We start from the raw sequence: 27163 nt of genomic DNA, 5'->3' as shown, positions 1-27163 counted from the left end.
CATACTGGAGATTCCTGGTGGGTTTTCAGGTCTTATATAGTTAGGAATTAGCATTAAAAAAACCTTTGAAATTCACTGAAAAAAACATAGGTTTCAGACCTTATATAGTTAGGAATTAGCATTTTAAAACCTTGCAAATTCACTGAAAAAACCATGGGTTTCAGGCCTTATATAGTTAGGAATTAGCATTTAAAAAAACCTTTGAAATTCACTGAAAAAAAACCATAGGTTTCAGGCCCTATATAGTTAGGAATTAGCATTAGGGGTGTTATAGTTAGCTGGACATTTCACTCATACAAAACCATTGAAATTGCTCCTATATAGTTAGTTGTACTAACTATATTTCGCGCATCCGCAATCCACTGCTGATGATGTCACATATTACATCATTCATGACATGGTCAGTGACATCACTGATGACATCTCAAATGACATCACTGATGACATCATCCACGTGACAATCACATACATCTTTTCATACACTAGTAAAATCTTTCATCACTCTTTGTAAAATACAGAGTATCATATTTGAATCCTTTGTTACAGCAATACAAGTATCTAAAAACCCACTCAGTGATTCATAGATGTATACACACATTTAATCACTTACCTGTAGATTCACTCATATATGCGGTCAATGAACAATAGAACACTATCAAAAATACTTATACACCTAAATCGACATTACACACCAGCACACATCCTATTCGCATATGAAGTCATCCTACTCACTTATGCAAACAATGGATCATACTTACATATTTACTTAGCTACACACTTATAAAAACACAACTTCATCTATTCATTTAGATAGTAAGTCATACTTAGCGAATTATAAAATCATTATTACAAGTATAAAGTTATCTATACAGTCACTCACACAATCATTGAGTCTTATGTATACTTATTTATATACAACAACTGACACATACACTGCCTTTTATTTTGCTAGTTTGATGGACATGTATCATTGAGAAATATATTTGCTCATCACCACACCCATAAAGATATTCACTCACCCAAACAACTGTTAGAACATGTAGTTTTAACTTCATATATCTAGTGAATCAACTATTCACACATCTTTGGGCAGTCACACACCCCCCACCGAACCACACACGCATTCACATTCCCATACAAATACTAATCAATAACTAATATAGACTTTCACATAGCTAGTAACCAACTGGAGAACCAGTTTACACAACAACTGACAAAGTGCACTAAAGATAATTCATAAGACAACTGTATCCAATGTAAGAAATACTGTTTGAGTTTTACAGCTATGAATCCATCAAGATGGCCTTCAGGTGTGCCACACTTCTGTTATGAATTCAGAATTTTAGAGCTTTAGTTGTTAATTGAACGCTGTATTGAAGTTAACTAACAGATTGCTGCTGATGTTGGAAGTACCCTTTACTCAGAACAATAGACTGTATCCTGACGTATCGGGGAAAGATAGTGTGAATTTTTTGAAAATGTGATGCCATTTAGCTTCTGGAGCACCTTCAAACAACCTTAATGAGGTTTATCAAATCCCAGAAGAGGATCAGTGATGAATGTCACTGTGTGTACAAGCATTTTTTGTTTCACTAATAACGTTATTGGCATTTGCTGAATCTTCAACACCTCACCTCCTTCCTGGAAAGTTTTGGCATCATACGTCAAGTGGGGGCAGAGAAAAAGGCGGGAGGGTCCCAAACAAAATTTCCTTATGTAGTTTCCAGAGGGAATTTTAAACACTGCTACAGCCAAAACAGCTGAATGGAATCACACTGCATTTTGCAGAAATGAGAAATTGAGGTTCAAAATGTATAAACATCTGGATGGCTGTGCTCACGGGTGTCCTGTGGAACTCCGCTGGCATGCAACTTAAAAAAATAGAGCAATCTCATCAGTCGAGAGGGTTTTCCACCCGTCGGCTGCCTCTTTCTAGCAGGAGTGAGAAGCTCCTGCAAGTCACACGGGACCTCACACTCAGATTGGCTGGCTGCAACATGAAAAGAAACTACTATCCTTGGTTTAATCAACATCCTCTTCATGATAGGCATCAAAAAATGAACATTCGTAGTGCAATGAGGGTTCACTGTTCGTTGCACCCTGCAGGCAGCAGTTTATAAAGTCTCAGACATCCACAGACAAAATGTGTTCCTTAACATAGTATTTTATACCCCCCCAAAACTATTTTCTCTTAATTGCATACTAAGATATTATATTATTTTTACTACAGACAACCAGTATAATACAGTTTTTTTTACTTACTGCTTTGAATAAACATTTCCCAGTTTAAAAGAAAGTTAACTTTTCCATGACAACTAGCCACACTCAAATAAACATGAAATGGGATCACAGCATGTGCGAACAGTGTGACCAAAGCTGAAAAGGGACTGACATTGCAGTGAGCCCCTGACCCATAATGCTTTAATTTGGACTATTGTCCATGACACTAGAGTCAGAGGCTGGTATCAAGCACATGACCCTAAATCATGTTGAGTCCTTATGGGGCTCAGGTTCACTTGGGACACATCTCCTCCCACAGGTAAAAACCGCAGTGAGTGCTTTCAATCACCCTAGGATCCTTGCTTTCTCTTCATTGTGCAACTCTTACCCCATTCATCACGTCACAGTGCTCCCGGGAGTACAGCGTCCGCGGAGGGTCTGTTGGAATATGAACCTGTAAATGAGACAAAACGGAGATCATTCCATTTCATGGGGCCTGAGAGTGGAGCAAAGGGGAGTGTGATAGCACAAGGTAATGAGGGAAGGGAAAGAAATTACAGAATAAATTCAAGACCAAGTTAGGAATTGGAAACGTGGGGAAAAAGCAAACGAAATCCTTGATGAATCGCAATTTGTAGTTTAGTTGATTTGATCGAAACTCTGCATTTATTTGAAGTGTTTACACAGCAGCATTTGCTAAGATATATAAACTAGTGCTTGTGTTTTAGTACTGAACACTAGAGTGGCATGGAAGGGTGCTCTAATGAGCAAGTGGACCCTAAGTGACCAAGGGCCATATGTATCAATGTTAGGTTTTACGATTCTCAAATAGCAAATTTTTGAGAATCGATATTTGAGAATCGCAAAACGATATGTATGCAGGATTTGCAATACATTTTGTGAATCCTACATATTCCTTAATTGCGAATCGCAAATTGCAATTCGCAATTAAGGAATACCTCCCCATTCATTAGGCCCATAGGAATAATTGGGAAGACATTCTCAATTTGCGATTCCCAATTAGAGAATCACAAATTAAGGATGAAATTTCAAGTGTGCCAGGATGTCAAAAGGACACCCTGTTGCACCCCTGAAATGAGAATGGGTTCACATGTTTGCGCGCCTCATGCCACTTTGAAAAAGGCTAAAATTTGCATTTTTTAAAGAAATCGCTGTAGTAGGTGGTAATTTGCGATTCCTTATGCCATATTCGCACAACTTGGGTGCTTCATACATTCCATTTAAGGAATCGCAATTTGCGATTCCCTAAATGCATTTACAATTTTGAGAGACAGTTGTGCTTTCATACATAGCACTAGGCCAAATTGCGATCGCAAACTCTGAAATTCTGCGAATTTCAGCGTTTGCGATCGCAATTCGCTTTGATACATATGGCCCCTAGTTCTGACAAAAGGAAGTTTAAATAAATGAGCATTCGCAAAGTCAATATATTTTGCCTTTGAGACCTATTAGCGCAGCCAATGCCTTTTTTCTATGTTGTACACCATACAGCGTGAACAAAAGGAAGAGGGGGAAAGGTGCAATGATGCAGCCAAGTCATTTTGTCTGTGCATGCTTGTTTCATTTAAAGAATAAGCAAGCACGCAAATGAGTGACAATAAAACCAAACAATTGTATGCAAGCGTGGAACCAAAATGTGCTATGTCTTTTAAAATACTTCTTTCATTGCTGTTGATATAAAAGAGACAACAAAGCCGAATTGTGTGTGCATTGCAGGACTTTAACATACAGGAATTAATGCTAAAGCAGTATGTTAAAAACAGACACGGCGTACAGGAGTGCGTGTAATCTTAAATAGTGGTTATTAAAAATATTAAAACAAAACTACAAAAAAACGAATGCATATTTAGAAAAAGAAAGTTGTTGCTACGAGACTAAACACAAGCATTTACAATGCAACGGTCTCGCCTTTGCAAAAGTTAGAGCTATTGGCATTGTAAATGACAAAGGTTTTATTTATGTGTTGGTTTTGAAAACAGATAAATAAATGGCATTGTCATTTACAATGCTAATAGCTTAATCGAGACCTATTGCATTTGCACCCACACACACACACAAAGCCACATACACCCACACACACAGACAGAACCACACACACACACACAGAGCCACACACACACACACACAGAGCCACACACACACACACACACAGAGCCACACACACAGACAGAGCCACACACACACACACACACAGAGCAACACACAGACAGAGCCACACACACACACAGAGCCACACACACAAACCAAGCATTTACAATGCAATAGGTCTCGCATTTGCGAGAGTTTAAGTTATTGGCATTGTAATTAACAAAGCCTTTTATTTATCTATTTAGAAAAACAACACATAAATAAAAGGCATTGTAATTTACTTTTTTTTCTTCAGTGTTAGCCACATCGATGCTGCACCTATTCCTCTGCTGTGCTGGACAGCAATAAAAATGGGTGTGGTCATGAAGAGCTCAGCTCGTCATGAGCACAGGAGCACTGTGCTGCATGACGAGCTGAGCTCGTCATGAGCATCGAAGGGGTTAAAAAGGTTTATCAAAAAATGATATGCAGGTGTCAAGTTGTGATACAATCACATGGTACAGCACAGACATTGGACAGGCACATCTGTTGACTTACTTGCAAATAAATTACAGTAAACATTGGGAAACTACAAGGTTCCACTTACAAATTATATGACAATTAGAGAATGACTACAGAGAACAGTCTTCGAAGATAGTACATCAGTAACAGTTGTAGAGACCACCACGTCTTCCAATGCGGCGTGTACGTTTCTTGAGTTTCTTAGTTCTCGCTTGATGTTCACTACGAGTTCCACTACTGTGCTCTTTTCTAAACTTTGGAAAGGAGTCCGGATTCTGGAGCACTGGCTTTAATAAGGTTTTGGATTTCTTTACATTTTGGATGGTCTTTATCAGCTACCAATTGCAGAAGTACTGCTTCACTGGCGGTAACTATAATCCCATTGCGGGCAAGGCGCTCTAGTGCAAACATTCTGTCCATCATACTTCTCGAAGATGAGGCATCAGCCACAATGTGAACCTCCACTCCTCTTCCAAGCAAATCCAGTGCAGTCTGTTGAATGCATACGTGTGTCTCAACTCCAAACAATACCACACTGAGGACACCAGGAATCTCTGCTAAGGCGGCTTCAACTTCAGGTAATACCATAGAAAACTTTGTTTTGGGAAGCACAAGTTTAACTCCTGTTAAATCAAGTTCTTGAACTGTGCTTCCAAGACCTTTGGGATATTGTTCTGTGACTATAACTGGAATTCCTAAAATGCGAGCTCCTTGGAGCAGCCTCTGTCCTACACTGATGATATCTCCAAAATACTTGATGGCAGGCCTAAATCTCTCTTGCATGTCACAACAGAAGAACACAGTGCTTGAAGGTGTAAGGTTTCCCAAGGTAGTGAGCTGGATCTGCAGGGGCACAAGCCGCACTTTGCACCGTTTGTTCACCAGCAAGCCCTTGGGCAGGTCGATGTACTGGCCCCACTCGTCGTCGAAGAGCTGCACGATGAATTTGCGATGCATGTCGATCTGGTCTCCGTACAAGCCGAGGAACTTCTGGATCAGCACCTCATACCCGGAGCCGTGCGGCACGGCAGAGGGCTGGGCGAAGACGGAGAAGCAGAAGAGCACGGGCACGCTCCCGTTCACCCGAGCCGCCGCCGCAGGAACCGGTTGCTCCGCCAAGGCATTGTCATTTACAATGCAAATAGGTAAAACTCTCGCAAATGACCCAAAAGCACGTGTTTGGAGATATTGCAGAAGATACTACAAGTGAAAGAAGCATTGGATACACTCCTGGGATGTGACCGAGGAGGCGGTAGAATAGAAGGACGCATCAGGGACTATAACAAGCAATTAGACCAAATTCTAAGAGTGTGTGTGTGTTTAAGTACATTTTGGGGTCTGAGTGACGAGACATTGAAATGTTAAAGACTAGCCATTTTAAAGTCACAATTTAACAATGGGTTCACTGAAACGAACCACTCTGTGCCTTGTTTTTGCACAGTGTAACATCTGCTTCAATTTCGTGGGTATGGCCTCTGTGGCCAGGCAGTGTCAGGTTCATAGGTATGTACAAGCTGGCAGCACAGTGCCACGTTAGAGAGATTAAGGAGGTGCAACTTCCGTGTCAGGTCCATGAGTATGACGGTAGTAGCTTCCAGGGCTAGGTCTATTTGTCAGCACATCTTGGCTCCACAACATTAATTCTGCAGTGCCAGGTTTGTATGTATGCACAAGGTGGCCCTGCAGTGTGATGGTTGCGAAGATGCACAAGGTGACACAGTTGTCAGGTTCGTAGTAGGCTGTAGCTCCATATTGCCAGGTCTATAGTTCTGCAGGTAGAGGCTTTGATGTTGCTGGCTTTTTATACGTTGGCCAGCATTAAATAATGACCCTGAGCCAGCTTGCAAATGCTTGTTATACAGGTGGCAACCCTATAGGCAACTGGAAAGTAAATCTCAAAGCAACACTTTGTGCAGGTGTGCACCCCCTTTGGGAACCACGCAGGCACAAAGGGTTGATACATCTGTTCTTTATTGTTCCCTTGCTTACAGATTATGTGTCATATAAAATACACTTTCATACCTCCCGAAAGAGAAGTCCGGCTTAGGTGTCGTTGCCAAGTGCACTGCTCGCCACGTTCCACCCTCGGTGCTCCGGACGGACTAGGACGCGGCCATAGCCTTGCGGAGGTCAGAGGTCGCCGGCGGAAGTCATGGGAACCGCTCGCACGCTCCAGCCTTTTACCACAAACGTTACAAGCCTTTGGTAACCAGCTCAAGAATTACTAATATGTTCTAATCATACCTTCAGCCCCTCGCCTATCACACAAGTTCGCTGATAGCTCTTTGTCGCACATTTTTTACAGCATTCGGAGCGAATATTTTTAGCAATGCGGACATTCAGCTGCAGAGCCGGGTTACTGTTCCCGCCCGTGCATATTTAGCTTTAAATATTATCCTTGGCCAATGACACTGTACATATATAGTAAATATGAATAGTATTGGACCAGGGCCAATCGCCTAGGAAACATTTTAGTTAAGTAGGTATTTATGGTATTTAAACAAGCGAGTGGGGAGGGAAACTGAAAGCGCGTGGCACAATAGCTACTCGTGCACACACGCTTACGTACTGAGCATGCGCGCTGCCAACCTTGCCTGGGACATGAGCGGGGATGGAGCGCGCGGCAGAGTCCGGGCCTCCTCTGAGCTGAGGGAGCCCGCGTAAAGGAGCGCACTCCACAGAGAGAAGTCCCACGGAAGCCCACCCCGCCCGGTAAGTGGGGCATGCTGTATGTGTAAAGCGCACGGCATGCTGTATATGTGAAGCGCGTGGCATGCTGTATGTGTGAAGCGCGCGGCATGCTATCTGTGTGAAGCGCACGGCATGCTGTATGCGATGGTTACTAAACATTGCTTATGAGCAGATAGACTGCGTATGACGAATTTGGCATGATGCTGTGAAACTTATGGGAAAAAAAAAATTGTTGTATTTGCAGCCCACTTTCTTAAAGCACACTTTCATTCCTTGAATAGCATTGCTCCGTGCACGTGTTCCATACCGAAGGCATGGCGCCAGTAAGACGCCACTTATTTCCTCTCCTGACAGTGGGTAAAAGAAAATACAAATAAAGCCGGATTCAAAGCGAACGCTGGTAAAGCACACTTCTATTTTTCATGTGCTTGTTAGTAATTAACACAAAGGCCACATTTAAAACACACTTAGAAGTTTTGCTCTGTGCACGCCTTGTTTATTAAAGCTATGGCACTAGCAAGGGGTGTCTTATTTACTTTGCTGTAACTTAGCAATATAAAATAAAGCTGTATTTTCAGCGCAGTTTGTGAAAGGACACTTCCATTTCTTGTATGGTATTACTCTGTGCAGGCCTTGCTATTGAAGCACTTATTTACTCCTTTCCCAATTTCGCATGCAACAATTTGCACAAATATAATGACTGAGGACCTTTCTTAAAATGCTAGTTGTGCTGTTTATGCAATGTGTGAGTAGTTTGTGTAAAACTGTAAAATGCGGTTGTGCTCTTTTTCTGCAACATGTATGAGGCAATCTTTACACAGTACGCTAATAAAGCATACTAATTTGCATGTTAACGTTTTTTTTTGCAGTTGTCGCTTTGTTTTAGTGCAGCTAGGAGAATTAAGAGCAATATGGTATTGACAGAGATGATGAAGGCCACAAAGGAGGGAAAACCAAGCCCTTGCCACTGTACCTCGCATCAACAAAACCACCATGGGAGGCAGATCCTTCTCCTACCTGGCAGCTAAAACTTGGAACTCTCTTCCTACTCACCTTCGCCTTACTCAGAACCACCTAGCATTCAGAAAGCAACTTAAAACTTGGATATTCGACAAGTAATTCCCCACCCCTCCTCAAGCGCCTTGAGACCCTATGGGTATGTAGCGCGCTATATAAATCTTTGACTTGACTTGACTTGACTTTTAAGAGAGGTGGGTGGGGGGAGGTTTAATAGTACACATGGCAAAGAGGAAGTGGAGAGAAGAATTGTGTGCAACGCACAAAAAGGGAATTAAAATAATTACTGGACATTGCGTATAACCGGGTAGACTGCGTATGACGAATTGTAGATGCTGCTATGAAAGTTACAGAAAAAGAAAAGCTGATTAAGCACACTTTTTTATAGCACACTTCCATTCCTTGAATGGAATTGCTCCGTGCGTGTGTATTTTACTGAAGGCACGGCGCCAGAAAGACTCCAGTTATTTCCTCTCCTGACAGTCGGTAAAAGAAAACACCTATATAGCCGGATTTGCAGTGAAAGCACGCCTTCCAGAGCACGTTCACACGCGTTCACACTTTTGACCGCAGCCTAATTAACGCGTTTGTAATATAAGCTAAGAATCAATGGCAAAAGGAGCTTTCCAGAACATGGCGCCAGTGAGTCGGCCGCTCATGCTCTTACAACAAAGGCGGAAGGGAAAAAGACAATTATCTTGGCATTCCGCCAGGCACACCACACGCTGCAGAAAGCACGCCTTCCAGAGCGCGTTCACACTTTTGACTGCAGCCTAATTAACGAGCACCAGCTGTACACAGTTTAGAAGCAAGCGCGTCCACAGACCCCAATCGCCAAAGCCCTGCGCGTGCCCCGGTCTGTACCACTTGAGAGGCAAGAGGATAACAATAGGTCTCGCTGGCGACAGCGCTTTCATTGCCAGGCGAGACCTAATAAAAAAATGCATTAATATGGATTAAAGTGTGAAGGATGACAAAAAATCCATATGTCGTTAAGCAGTGTTAAAAGGAAGTAATATAGAGTTTAGTGTTATGCTTTTAATGAAAGAAAGTTATAAATGTAGGCAGCAACAAAGGCACTTACTGTGCAAAGCAAGCATGAAACCAAAGCAAACCAAAGCTGAAAAAATTAGATAACAGCTGCAACACAAAGCACAGTGTGTCCGATTTAGCAGGGGGAAAAAGCACAAGTGAGAGATAAAAAACACACGGACTCATTGTGTAATTCAAAAATAGTTCCTGGAGAGCAAATACTTGTGGAAGAATAGGAGCTACCACAGAGAGAAGTGGTAAAGAGGCTGTGTTCCACGAGACGACAAACACAAACTGTAGGGGCTAAAAAAGAGACAAAACAGCAAATAGAACACAATCAAATGTGAATGATAAAAGGAAAAGCCAATAGGAAGCAAAGGATGGAATGCATTCTTGGGTCAGCTTTTGCATGTCATCAACATGTCTTTCGCAACTAGACATTTGTGCTGTCTAGTAGGCTTACACCTAACAAGCATTTGCAATGCAATAGGTCTCACATTTACGCATGTTTAAGCAATTGGCATTGTAAATGATAATGCCTTTTACTTATGTTTTAAAAACCAAAACATAAAAAAGGCATTGTCATTTAAAATGCCAATAGCTCAAACTCACGTAAATGCAAGACGTATTGCATTGCGTTTGCTTGTTTTCTTTGGAAGCAGAAAGGCTGTTTCTCCCTACAGCTCCTCCTACCTTGATCACCTACCGCTCTGCTCCTTTGCTCCAGGGCACTGTGGCTGTGTCCAGGGATAGGCACTGTGTGTCCTTACAAATCATAGCGTGCAAGTAGTGGTACTGGAGGACTACAGTGACATCAGATAAGCGCTTCAAAGGCTAACGGTTGTGGCAAAAGCTATTTTAACAAACTAGCACTAATTATTAATGGCATCCCTTTAATGTGCGAAACAAAGCATGCAAACACCAAGGATGTATTGTACTATTATAAATATACTTGTGCAACATGTTTGTTAAATGACAAATTAATCTCCGCTGACAACATGGCAGCATTCCCTGCACCTCCTTTTTGAAATAAGCATCTCAAGTTATGCTATTTACCACTGTCCACTGGTATCTAACAGGGAAGAAAGCAGACACCTCAGTTGAGCTGAGCTGGGACCCAGAGAGTGAGAAAACGGAAATAAACGAACTTTAAACTATTTCCATCTTGCAAAACAGGAAGCAAAGTGAGTTGTGTTAAGCCTCATTCTACCTTGCTTGGAGTAAATATTAACGTTAATTCTTCAAGATGTTATTTCCAGTAATATCCTGTAGCGCTATAAAAAGGTCATAAAAAACAGCAGTGCAGCTCGATTTTAAACAGTTTTGATACATTCTGCATCAATAGCTGGTCCACCCTAGGTAAAATTATTAGGTAAATCTTTAAACATTAATTTCAGCCCTCCTCTATGGCATCGGATGCAGCCATTAAGACCACTTAATCAGATGTTCGTCTGCCTTTTCTTAGCAGTGTATTCTGTATGATACTGAGATTCTCATTTCAAAATGTGCATCAATAACCATTGTTTTTGGAAAATAGTCTTAAGACTTCTACATTCGCAATGATGCGGGTTCGCATGCACATACTTAATTATGACTAAGGCTCCCTGTTTTCCGTTTTTACAGATTTTTACAGATAAATACAGACAGAAAACAATGTGTTTTCTGTCTGCATTTACTTGTAAAAGTGGATAAATACAGAAAATTGTGCTCCTTTTCAGTGACTCTCCATGCTGTCTTTGAGGAATTATAGGCCAGCAGCTGAGCATATGGACAGCATGGGAAATTAAAAAACAGGATGAAATGTATTTAAATAATGGCATATGTATACATTTATGGTATAACGCTCGTATTGTTATGTAATATTTGACTGCTTAAATAGCTAAAAACACAACAGACATGTATGAGTGCACATCTATCAGTTAAATAAATATGGGAATGTACAGTTTTTCAACTTCATTTATATACAAAACACAAAATAAATATGCATAAATACAGAAAAAAGGCCAAAAAATAAATATGGATAAATACAGACAGAAATGTTAAAAAAACGAAATACCATAAAACCGGGACCCTAATTATAACACGCGCCCAATGGATGTATTTCTATAGTTCTGTACTTGATTTAGAGAAGATATGGTCAAAAGTGCTGCTCAATAATTTTGGGTGAGCAGTAAGTGATGATCATGTATGGGAGGGGGAGGCGGTTTATACCGTTCCCACTCTTCCCATGGAGATCACCGGCTTCTCTATGCGTTGTTTTCACCGGCATTGCAGGTTAAGATCTTATTCACCCAAAGGAGCAAGCTTTTTAGGTTTATCATGGAAGCGGGCAGGAATCTGCCAAGGGTCGAAAGTTGGGATGTTGTGTCTAGAGTGTGTCTTATGGACCTGTTTACTGAATGAACATGGAACGCCTTGTTTAACTTCCAGTGGGAATCCTCTGGCCTACACTGTGTCTGCTGGCCCATGTGTTGGTTCTATTCATGAATAGCCTGTCTGATGCTAAGAAGGACTCAAGCTTGTTTGTTGTGTACAGCTGCATACCTTCGGAAACCACAGGGATGAAGTAAATTTAAAAGCGTAAGGCTGGGCACATAGTAAGAAGTAAAAATAAATTGTAAGTAAAAATAAATTGTATGAGGCTGAAGGCTGAATATGTTTGAGCAGGGATAATAAAAATAGGAGTCGCTGAAAGACCGGTTCCAGGCCTGACCCTAAATAACAGAATCCTGTTTTTGCTCTACATCCTGCGCGTAAAATCTTTTGTTTTTCATTCCTGGATAATGAGCTTGTCATAATTGCAATTTTTTATGGTTTAGAATGGAATGCGTTTCATTAAATGTCCACTTAAACTTAAATGCTTGTAAATAAAGCTGGATTTTACTTTGGAACAGCGTGGCACAAGGTACTTTAGATCGAATGTAACTTTCCCCGTATAATGCTGTTTTAGTTGGTTTAAAAAGAAAAGGCAAGGAACATTTATAATAACTATTTGTGTTCGTCATAGGAATGGATGCTGACGTTTCCCTTTTGCCAGTTGAGTTGCTGTGACCTTCTTTCAAACCGTGAACAGTAGGCAGAGGTCACTGGAAGAGAAAATCCCTCTAGCTTTGGGGTTTTGAGCTTTTTTTTACGATTTTGACGGGTAAATCTCTAGCCTGGAAGTCGTTGAGAGCTTCTTACGCGCCTTGCTACCCGGGGGGTTGCCAACATGTTTTTGAAACTCATGACCCGAACACTTGATGTCTTCCCAAGTAAATATTTTTCAACGCAGTGCCGACTTCCCATTGTTCTCTGCTGGTCCCTTTGCTGAAGCGGATCTTGAAAGCCAGTGTTACCGAGTTCATATTGCGTCTGTGCCGAGAGTCTGTTTACTAGCTGGGATTTCCGATAAGGAAATTAAAGGTCTGGATTTAAGATTCACATCTGCCGCCAATCGGTTACATCAGTGCGTCAAACTTCAGTGTCCTTTGATGTCTGCTTTTTCCTTGTTTTTTTTTTAAAAGTAACAATGTAATTTTACATTCTGTGATGCTACAAATATTGTCAGGTCTTGATGAGGAAATAGACCCTCTATGGGGTGATATGTATGCACCTGGTGTTCCGGTGTTTAATGTTGATACTTAAAGAAACGTGACCATACTGTCGCAAACAGTTTTATTAGATTTTTTTTTTACGTTTGATGACGTTTAAGTATACTTGTACTTTTTTAAATGGGGGAAATAACATTTTATGTTAAACTTCTAAATAATGGGCATTGGCCGCGCGGCCGTAAAAGTAACACCGCGCAGCCGTGAAAGCGAAAGTCATTGCGGTGAAAGGGAAAGTGATCGCAATCCCAATGACACACTCGGTGCTCAGCATGCGAGGGATGCGCGCGCAGCAGCGTTGATTACAGAGGCGGAGCAAGGCGCGTGCACTTGTGCGCGTAACCGAAAGCTGGTGGCCGGCACCAGCCTTTGGAAGCATTTCCATAAACCACTGTGACTAAATGTCTCGCAGAGCAGCGCATGCGCTGACTCAGCGAGACCTAAAAATAGGCTTGTTCGAGATGTTTACTTCTAAATGCAACTGTTATCTAGTTGTCATATCTGTGCTGTACAGCATAATAGGAAACATTTACAAAGAATCACAGTCTACTCTTCGTCTAAAGTACATACTTTGAGCTTCTTTGGATTCTGAATAACTGATGTGGGTGCTAGCAGCACAAGATAACTTGCACAGGCTATTCACAGATGTTGGGCCTCCACAGGTGAGGGAAAGCTAGCTCTGGCAAGCACAGCATAGTAGAGACTATCCCAGGCTGTCAACTAAGATACCAATGAAAGTCATACTCCCTCATTCTTGGGAGAGAGTAATAGAAGTCATTCTTCTCTCTCCCACCCAGGAGAGAACACTGGAAGATATCCAACTAGCGCCCCAAAAGAGAACGTTTTATAAGTCACGTTGGGAAAGAGTAGCAGGACAACCAACTCACTCACCCTGCAAGAAGAAAGAGTGGCGGAAGCAATCTTACTTCCCACCCACCAAGAAGAGCACATTTCAAGCTATTTTACTCTACACACACAGACGGGATTCCTGCGAATGAGTACATCACATCATGGATTGTAAGTGCTAGTAAGGAGCCTATTCTGTACAACTTTCTTTCAAGCTGAGCAACAGAGAGGGTCCCTGGGTCTCTGCACCTTCAAGGGATACACAGAAATACAGACAATTGTACAACATATTCACCAAAAGAGTGTCAAGTTGGGAACACGCCTTACAAACCTGGTGCACCCATCTCACCTTGATGGTTTTGTCTGTGGATGTAGTATACAAGGCTCCCAGTGAATGTCGTATTCCAGTGATCTGTGATCCATGTCCAACATCAAAACACTGCAAGAGTTACGGTCAGTAGGTCAAAGGGCAGAGTTATTGGCTTTTTTTTTATTATTAAACATTCTTATCATTTTTATTTCCAGAATAACAAGCATTACAGAGTTTCAGGTAAATCCCACCAAGGAGACTATCGAATTGCCCAACATGGTCTTGAAAAGAGTACTTAGGGCTGGAGGGAAAGCATAGGTTTTTTGACAATTTCGTGTCATATACTTTACACTAGGTTCAACTTAAATCATGGGTACTCACAAACAGGGGGGCGTGGCTTGAGCGCCGAAGGGAATGGCGGCGTGAGCCCGGAGCTCCGCGCCTCTTCCCCCGCAAGAATCCTGATCCAGGGCCCGTGGAGCCCGTGTGTACCCCGGCGCCAGATGGTGGCCCGGCGGTGACCGCCTGGGCGTGATTTGGGCAGCCGGCGACTCCGCGAACCCGAGAACGGCCGCCGGTCGCGGCGGCCTCTGGAGCAGCTGAGGGACTGGCGCCGAGCAAGATGGCGGCCGCAGCGAAACCCTGGAGAGCGGCGGCTCGCTGAAACTCGCACTGCCGGCGTGCAGGGTGGGGGCGCGACAGCTGAGGGTGCCGTGCACCGCACGGAAAGGATTGTTTTTTCTCGGCAATCGGCCGCGGCGAGCAGCGCCACCGGTGGAAAGCGAGGTGGGCGTGGCCTCCTGGTGACCCCGTACGGCAGAGATCTGGCAGCCCGGCCCGGACTTAGGCATCGGCCGGCCCGGTGAGCGAGGGAGGACCCCCTGGAGAGCAGGGGACCTGAGGGAGACGGTGAGAGCTACAGCGCACTCTGGGCCCCCCCCCCCTCCCCCACGGCAGTGACACACGCGTCTCGTGGAGGCGCTGGGTGAACCCACGAAGGCTGCAGCGAGTGGTGAGAGGGCCCCTGGCATACGGCCTGTTACGCCGCCTCGGTAACGAAGTGCGCGTTACCCCACGGCACCTGGGGGCTGGACACAGCGAAGAAAGCACAAACTGCGACGCCCATCCCGGGGCGCAGTGGCCGTCTAACGAAGCCCCGAGGAGCAAAGGGGCGACACACGACGCCGGAGCCAGGGGGCAGTCGGGGTGACCGAGAGCAGCGGGCCGGCCACGATGGGAAAGCCGAGGACTAAGGCGGAGGAGGCGGCAGCGTCGAAGGCAGGAGAAGGGGGCCCGGCGGAACAGACGGACCTACAGCGGCTGCAGGACCGAATACTGGACGCCATAACGGCCACCAGGGATGCGCTCCACAACGACATAGCGCAGGTGGCGTCGGGGCTGGGCCTACTCCGGGCTGACCATGATAAACTGAAGGACAGAGTTAAGGAGGCGGAGGTGGCGATCGGGGACATGGCGCCAGCTCACAAGGCGATGGAGAGTAAGCTGACGGAGGCCCTGGACCGCATAAGCACCCTGGAGAGACGGGCGGAGGACGCCGAAAATCGAAACCGACGCAGCAACATTCGAGTCGTAGGTGTGCCGGAAACGGAGGGGACGGGAGACATGGTTGCCTACATGGAGGAATGGCTGAAGACGGTGGTGGCGCCAGAAGGACTATCGCCATTCTTCACTCTGGAGCGGGCCCATAGAGTCCCCTCAGGATCACCCAAACCTGGACTCCCACCCAGACCGATCATTGCCAAGCTGCTACATCACAAGGACAGAGATCTGCTCTTGCGTAGGGCCCGTGAGGACGGCCCCTTCCAGATTGCCAACAGTAAAGTCACCCTCTTTCCGGACTTCACCTTTGAGACGCAGAAACAGCGCGCCTCCTTCCTCACGATCAAGAGGGAATTGCGGACCGAGGGCATCCCCTACTCCCTCCTATTCCCAACCAGACTACGAGTGGTGGTGGACGGCAGGGCGCTTTTCTTCACGACATCGGCGGACGCTTGGGACTGGTGGGAGACGTACAAGGCCGGGACCGATGGAGCCAGGATAAGAGAAGAGCGGGAGAAAGAGCGGGAACGATCGCCCAAGCGGCAGCGGAAATCGAAAAGACTCTGGAAAAGAGGCCAGGGGCAGCTGGGCCCAACGGCCTCACAAACGGAGGCGGAGAGGAAGGCGGCGCTGTTGGAGGTGGGGAAGCTCGGCCGAGCAGAGGGCTCCGAGTCCAGAGGGGCCTCAGACTCGGACACTCATGTTTCGGCCTCTGGCTCGGAATCGGACTTGTCGGGACTGCATCGTATGGAAGGACCACTGGTGACACCGCAAACGGCTGATGAGGTCCACAATATATGAACTACTGTCGATGCTGATCGGGTAAAGTTGGGGCTGTACGGGTGAGGGGGTAGCTGTCCTCGCACACAATGGGGGCCGGGGTGCACGGCGGGACTCGGGGCGGTTGATCCATGAGGAACTGGGGGGAGGGACGGAGTTGGGCGACACGGCCTCCCTTTGGACAAGGCCGCACTCCGTAGGCCCTTAAGGCACCCACAGCTGCGGCTGTGTAGTTGAGACCTGGGCCACCAGGTGCGGGAGTTTGGATGGGGACTGGTATTTCGATATTGGGGCCTGTTCTGGGGGAGGGGGGGGGTCCCACAGTTGGGGATTGTTGGTTTGTTTGTTTGACACTGCTGACCCTGGGTACGCCATTGACAGGGCTGTTGGGGAGTTTTGTTTTTCACACAGGGGGCACCATCACCGCCGGCGGGCTAGACCTGGGAGGAGGGTTTCGACCGGATCACTGGGATAATGGCTAATGCAAATGTTTTGACTTGTATGACCTGGAATGTCCGGGGCCTTCACACTATGCAACGCAGACACAAAGTGCATGCCTTCTTAGTACGGAGAGGAGTACACATCGCGCTGCTGCAGGAGACGCACCTCACACAACGGGAGGGGGAGGCCTTACAAAGGAGATGGCGGGGCCAGGTTTACCACACTAACTATTCAGCTTATGCGCGAGGCGTGCTCATATGGATTAGGGCGGGCACACCTTTCCAACTCTCACGGCATTGGATTGACCAGGAAGGGAGGTATGTGGTGGTGGAGGGGAAACTCGAAGGTAGGGATATAGTGTTAGCTAGCGTCTATGCCCCGAACACGGACCAATTGGCTTTCTTGGCTACACTGTCGGGAACGCTGGCCCACCCCCTTGCGGGCCCGGTCCTGCTGGGGGGTGACTTTAACTCCATTGCCGACCCCCTGCTGGACAGGTCTCACCCCCCCCTTCGTGACTCCCCGGTACACAGACTCTCTAAGGGAAGGAGGGACTGGCAGGAGAACTGGGGACTCGTAGATATCTGGAGAGGGCAACACCCGACTGAGCGGGATTACTCGTTCTTCTCAGGGCTCCATGACCTGCACGTCCGACTAGACGCCATACTTTGCTCCCGGGAAGTGCTGCCGTGCGTCACCAGCTCGGAATATTTAACGAGGACAATCTCAGACCATAACCCGCTCTTGGTCCGACTGGCGTGGGTTATGGGGAAGCCCAGGGTTCCGCTCTGGAAACTGAGGCCTGAGACACTGGAGGACCCCCTCTTCGGGGAGGCCCTTGCAGAGGGCGTGACCTCGTATTTCGCGGAGAACGCAGGAACGGCTACCTCAAGAGCGGTGGAGTGGGATGCCTTTAAGGTAGTGGTAAGGGGCATCTGCATCCGAGACTATGTGGGTGTGCGGAAGGTACTGCTGAGGGATTTGACGAAGGTAGACGAGGACCTGAGGGAGACGGAGAGGAGGAGGCCAGGGAGGCCCGAACTCCAGGACGCCCTATGCTCGGCCAAGGAGGCGGTGGCCGTTGAGGTGGAAAGGCTTCGGGCTTTTGACCACAAGCGGTACGTGCTACGCTCCCATGTAGAAGGCGATAAGGTTGGCACCCTCCTGGCATGGCTGTCGAACCCCTCCAGTAGATGCGCTCCCATACTCCAGCTGCGGGATGCGACGGGAGTGGTACAGCAGACCCAACTGGGCATAGTCAACGTGTTCCAGCAATACTATGAGGGCCTGTACAAGAGCGACCCGGGCGGCAGGGCGGAACTGGTGGGTCCCTTCCTGGCTGACTTGCCCCTAGGCCAGCTAGAGGCGGAGCAGGCGAAGGACTTGGGGACGGACATTGACGCGGGTGAGATACGACTAGCGGTGAGGCGGATGGCGAGGAACAAGTCGCCGGGGATAGACGGACTCCCCATAGAGTTTTACGCCAAACACCTGGACATACTGGCCCCCCGTCTCCAGACTGTTTACAAGGAGGCAAAGGCAACGGGTCGACTACCGCAATCGATGAGGGAGGCGCTGGTGGTCCCACTGCTGAAGCCCGGCAGAGAGAGCACTGACCCCACGTCGTATAGGCCCCTGTCTATGCTCACCGCAGACTATAAAATCCTGAGCTCCATTTTGGCGGCGAGACTCCTACCGCACATGACGGGGCTGGTGCATGACGACCAAAACGGTTTTATACCGACCCGCAACACCACGGCCAATATCAGGCGGCTCATCCGCATCATGGACGGGCTCACCGAGGGGACAGGGACGGAGCTGGTCCTGTCGGTTGATATTGAAAAGGCCTTCGACAGCCTCGAGTGGGACTACCTCTACGCTGTCATGGAGCGCTTCGGCCTGGGAGCTGGTTATATCCACTGGACTAAGATCCTTTACGCGGAAGCGATTGCGAGAGTGAGGGTAGGTCCGGCGGTGTCCCTACGGTACCCGGTGGAGCGGGGCACTCGACAGGGCTGCTCCCTATCACCGCTCCTTTTTGCGCTGGCCATTGAACCGCTGGCGGCCGCGGCCCGGACGGGGCGGCACTTCCACGGAGTGCAGACCCGTGACGGACATCATTTCATTTCGCTATATGCTGACGACTTATTGCTTTTCCTCCGCGACGGAGGGGAGGACCTGAGGAAGGCGGAAGCTTTACTTGAGAGATTCGGAGAGATGTCGGGCCTGCGGGTCAATTGGCCCAAGACAGGCTTGTTCCCGCTGCTGGAGGGCACTGCCCAGCCGCAGCACCAGTCGGAGGCGACCTGGAACCCTACCTGCATGAAATACCTGGGGGTTCATATCTACCACAAGCCGGAAGACTTACTCGAGGGCAACCTGGGACGGTGCGTGCGCGGACTGAAGGGCAGTATGTCCTTCTGGTCCACATTACCGCTATCAGTAGCGGGCCGGATTTCCCTGCTAAAGATGGTAGCCCTGCCGAGATTACTGTACTACTTCCGGACGCTCCCAATTTGGATACCTGGTTCCTTTTTTAAACTCCTCAAATCTCAGATCACGTCGTTCATCTGGGGAGCGGGACGGTGCAGAGTAGCGCTGGCCACGCTCTCTCGCCCGAAGGATGAGGGGGGGCTGGCGGTGCCGGACTTCGAGCTCTATTACCTGGCGGCCCAATTGCAGGTATTTACGCAGGAGGTTGCGAGGGTTTTCCGGGGCCCTGAGGAGGAAAACTCGAGGGGAACGCCCAGGCACGTCCTAGCGTACATAACCCTCCAGCAGCGGCTGGACAGTCGGGATTTATCGCTGGAACAGCGCACATACCGGCAATGCTGGAATCGGACCCAGAGGAGAGCGGGCTCCCGACGCCCCTATGCGCCTGAGATACCACTGGCCATGCTGACGGCGCTGCCACATGGCGGCGATTGGTCGTGCCTGCAGGAGTGGGAAGTAGCGGGTATTCAGATGGTTGGGGACCTCTTTGAGAGTGGAACACTGCTCCCGTTCCGGGAGCTAGCAGACCGATTCGATATTTCGAGAGGGGGATTCCTGCTGCACGCAGCGGTGACCCGGGCGATGCATGCCCATTGGGGCACGGGACTTGGAGAGCCCGAGACGGCGGCGGCTTGCCAATATGCCATGATGGCGGCGGGCACGGTTAAGGCAGTTACGTGCCTGTATAACCGAATGGTTAGGGAGAATATCCCTCCTCTCGCATCCCTGAAAGCCAAATGGGAGGCGGATCTGCACAAGGACATTCCAGACACGACCTGGGCGCAACTTGTCCGCAGGGCCCGTAACAGCACAAGGAACGCCAGGTTCCAGCTGATACACTACTATGTGTTGCACAGGGCATATATGACGCCAGGTAGAATACGGCGGTACTTTGGAGACGACACAGCAGCCTGCCCCCGGTGCCCGGAAGAAGGAGCTGAGTTAGTACACATGCTATGGGCGTGCCCGCTCCTGCAGGACTTTTGGCAGGAAGTGGGGGAAGTACTGAATGAGGTGACGGAGCGATCGCTAGAGTATGGACCGGCCGAATGCCTGCTGCACTGGTTCCCCCACACTCCCAAAAATAAGCTCACGAGTAAGTTCATTGACATGGGGTTGATGATAGCGAAGAGAGAGATTACCAGGAATTGGAAGGCGCGGCTGGGGCCTACTCCACGGAGGTGGCGGCAGGAGTTTCTGAAATGGGCCTCGGCTGATAGCACACATAGATACCAGGTAGCGCGCAGGACCCCTAGCCAGACAGCAGCTGACACCGCGACGGCATGGGAAGTAATGGTGCAGGCGCTCAGGGACAGCGAGGCTGAAGCACAGGAGGAAACTCCCGGAGGGGAGGGCATAGAGGGAGAGAGTTGAGGCCCCAGGAACAGCAGGAACACGGGGAACATGAGGCTAGCTTCCCGGAAGTAGTTTTGATGAAGCCTTAGGCGGGGGATGGTGTGCGGGTTGGGGTGAGAGGGGGGGGGGGTATTTAGGGGCTAGCGCGGGGTAGGGGGGAGTTGGGGTTCAGCGCGCAGTTTGGTAGGGTACTAAAAGTAGGCATACACTTCCTCCGGACATTAACCACTTCTCTCTACGGAACGTCAGGCATGGCAGTGCAGATACTTTACCGCCGCCCGACCCCCGGGTTGTGGGCCGGAAGGCTGTGTAATGATTAACGAAATGTACTGTATATCTGCTGACATTTAGACTGCTACTGTTATCCGTTTATTGGCCTGTACAGGTATGTCTACAATAAAAATTATTTTCAAAACAAAAAAAAAAAAAATGGGTACTCACAAACATTTGCCCAGGGGCCACAAAGTACAGTCTGTGGTGTGACAGAGGGCCGCACTGATGCCAGCACGGTGGTGGTAGTGGTCTGTGTGGTTCAGGGATTATGTAAGGAGGTCTAAAAAAAAGTTGAATAGACGGGAAAGCATTTATTTGCAGGTTAATAAATGCTTGCCCGTTTATTTAACATTTTTTCTCAGATTGTTAGTGCTGAGCAACTAAACAGCAGCTTGTGCTGCTGTTCACCAGGGGGACCGCATGTAAAGGTAGAGAGGGCCCCGGGCCGTACTTTGAGTATCACTGACTTAAATGATAGAACTTTCATGCACCATGGGGCTCCCACATTCCTCCCAACTGCCAAGATTTTACACACACATTCTGGAAAGGGGCGACCACTCGGTCCCCCCGAACGTATGGCGGAGTACCTCGATCCCCCCGGGAAGCCATTTTGGGCGGGAGGCGCGTCTCGGCTGGTATGCCCGAAGCGGCGTAGCCGGGGCGCGCTTTTTCCCGCCCTAGAGTGGGCTGGCCTAGACACTGACGCGGCTGGCCACGCCCTCGGGGCAGGCAGGGGCGGGTTTACGCCCGCCCTGAAGACGGATAAAAAGGGACGCAAGACCCGAAGGCATCCTCTTGTTCCTGTGCTCTGAAGCTGCACCTCCTCGCTGTACGTGAGCTCGAGACGGAACGAAGAGCCAATTTTGAGCGTTTTAATCGTTCTTGTTTGTTTTACAGTTACTCTGTTGGAGAATGCCGAAGAAGGCGGGAAAACGCATGACTACTGAACAGATGCTGCGTGTTCTCATGAAGGAGATGTCCGAACTAAAGAAGCGGGTGGATAAGAACCAGGAAGGGAGACCAAAACGTCCTTTGGCGGGAGCAGCCCCGGGAGGGAAAAACAAGAGGCCCAGGAGGGGAGCAGCGGGAGAAGACATCCCGGGTCCCAGTGCCCCGCTCGAGGCACCAACTCCCGTGCCGGAGGAGGGGAATCCGATTCCCGTTGTGGTCACCCCCGTGTCCGAGGACGATATGCCGCCCGAGCTGGCAGCACAATTGGCAGCGTGGTTGGGTAAAGGTAACGAGGGCGCCACGGCTGTCGACGCGCAGGCGCTGATGAAGCAACTGCGTGAGAAACGGGAGGCAGCCAAGGTGTCCGTGCCGGCTGCAGTAGTGGACAAGACACCAGGGACGAGTACGACCGCAGAGGCAGCGTCCGGTGCAGGTAAGCGGCCATTGCCGATTGCGAGGGATGAGTCAGCACCCTCTCGTAGAGAAAGATTGGGTCAACATGTTCCTTTGGCGATTAAGGAAAAAATTTGGGCAGGGGAATATGTGAACATCTTCTCGTTGCTTGTTGATCATTATGAGGTGGAGCATGTTAAGGGTCAGAAGGATCTCATGCACCCGAGTGTTTGGCGCGCGAAAATGGCCGCCTTTAAAGTGAACGAGAATATTGGCAATTGGGGCAAGGCATGGGGATTTTTACGTCGATCTTAGGGGAACGTAGGCCTGAGTTGCTTTCCGAGTTGCCAACCTATCAGTCGCGAATCATGGGGTACTCGACATCGCACCAGGGTAACCATTGGTTCTGCTACGATAATCTGTTTAGAAAGGCGAAGGAGCATAACAAAAGCTTAACCTGGGATTGTTACGATTCTTTGACATGGGATAAAATGAAGGAGACGGGTATGTTGAAAATGCCATTGGTAGGAAGTAATGTTGGCGAATCCTCCCGCCATTATGGGGGGACGCCCTTTCGTTCAGGTACGGGTACCGAAGATTACTCGAGACCTGCCGGCAATACAGGAAAAAGGGGGTTCTGCTTTAATTTCAACAGAGGTAAATGTACTAGGCCGCAGGGATCGTGTAAATTTAAACATGAATGTAGTGGATGCGGGTCGTCCCATCCTGAGTCCACGTGCAGAGCCAAAACGGGTGATAATGGGGGGAGAGGAGGCGCCAAACAGGTCTAATATAGTCCGAGGGGCGCCTTTACCTACCCCGATTGATACCTTGGCGATGATTCCCTGGCTCAGTGAATACCCGGATCGTACTTCTGCTGGGGTGCTGCGGAACGGTTTTTCGTATGGTTTCCGCATCCCGGTAGGGGACTTTCAGGGTGTTAAAAAATGTAAAAATCAACTTTCCGTCCTGCGGCATACGACCGTAGTACAGGATAAGATCCGGAAAGAGGTGACTCGAGGTCGGGTCGCCGGCCCGTTTAGTGTACCCCCGGTCCAGAATTTTGTTTGTTCCCCTTTAGGGGTGGTCCCCAAGAAGGATCCAGGCGAGTTCCGACTGATTCATAATTTATCAGCTCCACGTGGTCTTTCTGTAAACGATGCAATAGATCCAGAAGTGTGTTCGGTGCGGTACGCATCCTTCGATGAGGCCGTAGCCATTTTGAATCGCCTGGGGCCCGGGGCGCTGATGGCGAAATCAGATATCGAATCAGCGTTCCGACTGCTCCCGGTACACCCAGACGACCAGCGTCTCCTGGGATTCATGTTTCAAGGTTGTTATTACATGGATAGGTGTATGCCGATGGGGTGCTCTATATCTTGTGCATATTTCGAGAAATTTAGTAGTTTTCTACAATGGGTCTTCACAAAGAAGACGGGTTTCCAACATGTAATGCATTACCTTGATGATTTTTTGTTCCTTGGGGCAGCCGGGGATCTCGAATGTGGCCAGGCCTTGGCCGAATTTTGTGTGTTAATGAAACAGTTTGGTGTGCCATTGGCACCAGGTAAGACGGTGGGTCCTGCGACTTGCCTTGAGTTTCTGGGGATCGAGTTAGATTCCAGTGAGGGTTGTTTTCGTTTGCCAGCTGACAAAGTGGGGAAGTTCAGGGCAACCCTGCAAGTATGTATAAATGCATCTAAAGTTACGCTGCATCAACTACAGCAGTTGGTGGGACAGTTGAATTTTGCCCTGAGGGTGATACCAATGGCCCGCCCCTTTTCCCGGTCAATTTCCCAAGCTATGGTCGGCCTAAAGGAGGGCCATCATCGCACGAGACTATCGGCTGAGGTCCGCCAGGACATGCGTATTTGGTTAGCATTTCTGGCGGATTTTAATGGTCGAGTGGTCTGGAACAAACCAGCCGTGTCCTCTGACGAGCTGGGGCTATGGACAGATTCAGCAGGAAGCATAGGTTTTGGTGCCATCTTTGGCACAAAATGGTCGGCACAGAGGTGGCCGACATGGTGGCATGACAGTGGTCTGACAACTAATATTGCTTTCCTGGAACTTTTTCCCATTTTGGTGGCCCTGAGAACCTGGCCCGAAGGGTTCAAAGATCACTCTGTCATATTTTGGTCTGACAATATGACCGTGGTTGAGTGCATCAATAGTCAGGCAGCACGTTGTAAACTGATTTTAAGACTGCTCAAAGAAATTGTTTTACTGTGTATGCAACTGAATGTGCTATTCAGAGCAAAACATGTCCCAGGGGTAATGAATCAGGCGGCTGATGCACTGTCTCGTTTTCAAATGCAGGCTTTCTCGGGTTTCCTTCCCTCAGCGGACCCAGAGCCGGCACCCTTTCCCGAAGCTCTCTGGTCTCTCGGTGCCCCGAACTTCGTCACCTCGTGGGAGAGAGTCTAGCACCAAGGACGAGGAAGGCATACGAAGGGGCGTTTCGGTCCTATTTAGCCTTTTTGGGGACTGATAGAGAGCGGCTTTGGGGTCACGAGGAATGGGTAGTGAATTTTCTGATGTCCTTACGTAGGGCTGGGAAATCGGTGGCTACGGCCCAGAGGCATCGTGCTGCCATTTCGTTTGTTGCCAGAGCACACGCTATCCAGGACCCGACAGCGTCTTTCGTTGTACAGAAAGCGCTGCGTGGGTGGCAACGCCTTGAGGGTCGCAGAGTAGATGAAAGGCGCCCGATAGGTTTGGATAGATTGTCCCAGTTGTTGGCCACACTCCCGGCCACATGTTCATCTCAGTTTGAGGCGGTGCTGTTCCGAGCCGCTTTTACGCTAGCATTTCACGGGGCGATGCGGGTAAGCGAACTAGTTGCAAGGAACAAACTGGATGTGGCAGGGGGTTTGTGCCAGGAACACGTTCGGATCAGGGGAGAAACAATGACTGTCTCCTTTGTAAGGTCCAAGACTGATCAAGATGGGATGGGTGACTGCGTAATCATACGCAGGATTCCCGGGTCCTCCATGTGTCCGGTAAAGTGTTTAGAAGATTACCTAGCACGAAGGGTGGCATCATGGGGGGGGACTTTGTTAAGACACGCAGACGCCACCCCACTGACGAAATTTCAGTTTCAGCGGGTGCTTGCGATGTCAATTGCCGCTGCGGGCGTGAACCCGGGCGAATTTGGGACCCATTCCTTTCGGATAGGGGCTGCTACGGAAGCTACAGCCAGGGGTCTTAATGTTGAACAAGTGAAACGAGTGGGGCGTTGGTCCTCCAATTGTTATAAGAGATACGTGCGGTTGCACATGTTGTGAAGCTGTAATAATGTACTCACGCTTCTTGTTTTGTTTGGTTTTCAGTTACGCAAGCCTACGAGGCGGGGCGGACTATGCAGTCGACCCAACACCGGGCCAGCGGTCAGACATCACCGGCTGTGAAAAAGGAGGTGTGGGTCGTGGGCCACTCATACGTGAGGCGTGCCGCGGACGTATTCAAGGCAGGTGATATGATTCACGTAGCTGGGGAATACGGGTACAGGGTGTCCTTCCACGGAAGAGGCGGCCTCTGTATTGACCAGTTTCAGTCATTTTTCGAGGGTCTGTTAGGGCGGACGAGGTCACCGCCGGCTATAGTTATAGTGCATTTAGGGGGCAATGATTTGGTCACCACCGGTAGACGACTTCTCCTGGAGGCAATGCTTTCCACTGTAAGTTGGTTGGCGAGGAGAGTTCCGGGGTGCACAATTGCGTGGTCCCATATGATCCCACGAAAGGTGTGGCGGGGGGCTATTTCTATTTCTGCTTTGAATCATTCTGTTAGAAAACTTAATAACAAAGTGAGTAGGTTGTTCCGTTCCAGGACATTGCATTCTATTTCGCATGGCTGTATTAATGATGACAGTATGTATTTGGGGGATGGTGTGCATTTGTCTCGGGTAGGGAATGAGTTACTCATAGGAGACTTCTTAGCATGGTTAAAAACGTTACAACATGACCTTTAGGTAGGAGCTTTGTGGGGGGGTCCGGATAGCCGGTCAACTATCCGGCCTGTGGCGGTAAGGTCATGATCGGTGAGCACTAATTGGAAGATCCCTATGAGTGGGCGTCACCCAACACGGATGGGAGCGCTCAGGAGAGGTGGCCTTTGGCCCCTCAACGGGGAGGCGGTCCCTTCTAAGGATGGGTCGCCGAAAGAAAAGGAAAGGCGGTCAAGGCCCCTTCCTGTGTAGGAGGGGTTACAGCCCCCTCCTGGGGAATTTCCCGGGGCCAGTAACGTCTGCGACGGCAGATGTGGTAAGTTGTGCGGGGTTTGGGGGGAGGTCTACGATACCTTCTAGATAACCTCACACGAGTCCTCGAACGACCTTTAACTGGCGTCGAGTTTATTGGTGCCCCCGTCAAGTCAAGGGAAATTGGTAGTTTGCACTTGAGGTACGCCTCAGTGCTGTCGCCCCTCCCAAGTGGGGGGGGTATTTCTGGTTAGGGATCTTGACACCGGTTACGACCTTGTCGTTGGCCCTTAAACGTTAGGATGTACAATTTCAATATTTCAAGAAAATGTTTTGTAGGATGTTAGTTCGGCTAGGAGAACCTCTGTATTAGAGAATCTGTTAAGGTTAGCCAAACAT

General features: G+C 48.4%; 1 protein-coding gene and 1 pseudogene across 3 annotated transcripts in view; both read right to left on the bottom strand.

Moving 5' to 3' along the window:
• The window catches only part of FBXW9 (F-box and WD repeat domain containing 9), a 166141-nt gene that overhangs the window by 42262 nt on the left and 96716 nt on the right, over positions 1 to 27163 (bottom strand). For both annotated transcript variants that reach the window (XM_086950643.1, XM_086950644.1), the window contains exons 9-10: positions 14356 to 14445; positions 2609 to 2674 (exon numbers count right to left, since the gene is read on the bottom strand). In XM_086950643.1, the coding sequence (XP_086806769.1) occupies positions 2609 to 2674; positions 14356 to 14445 (156 nt within the window). The remainder of the gene's footprint in view (positions 1 to 2608; positions 2675 to 14355; positions 14446 to 27163) is intronic.
• LOC147663148 (isochorismatase domain-containing protein 1 pseudogene) lies at positions 4775 to 12917 on the bottom strand (annotated as a pseudogene). The gene is made up of 3 exons (XR_015305422.1): positions 12909 to 12917; positions 9793 to 9873; positions 4775 to 6030 (listed from the first exon to the last, which is right to left on the bottom strand). The product of XR_015305422.1 is annotated as an isochorismatase domain-containing protein 1 pseudogene (transcript).

The sequence above is a fragment of the Lissotriton vulgaris genome, unplaced genomic scaffold (assembly GCF_964263255.1).
Source record: "Lissotriton vulgaris unplaced genomic scaffold, aLisVul1.2 SCAFFOLD_562, whole genome shotgun sequence".
Lineage (NCBI taxonomy): Eukaryota > Metazoa > Chordata > Amphibia > Caudata > Salamandridae > Lissotriton > Lissotriton vulgaris.
Note: the sequence above shows the minus strand (reverse complement) of the source record. Positions and strands in the feature narration are given on the sequence as shown.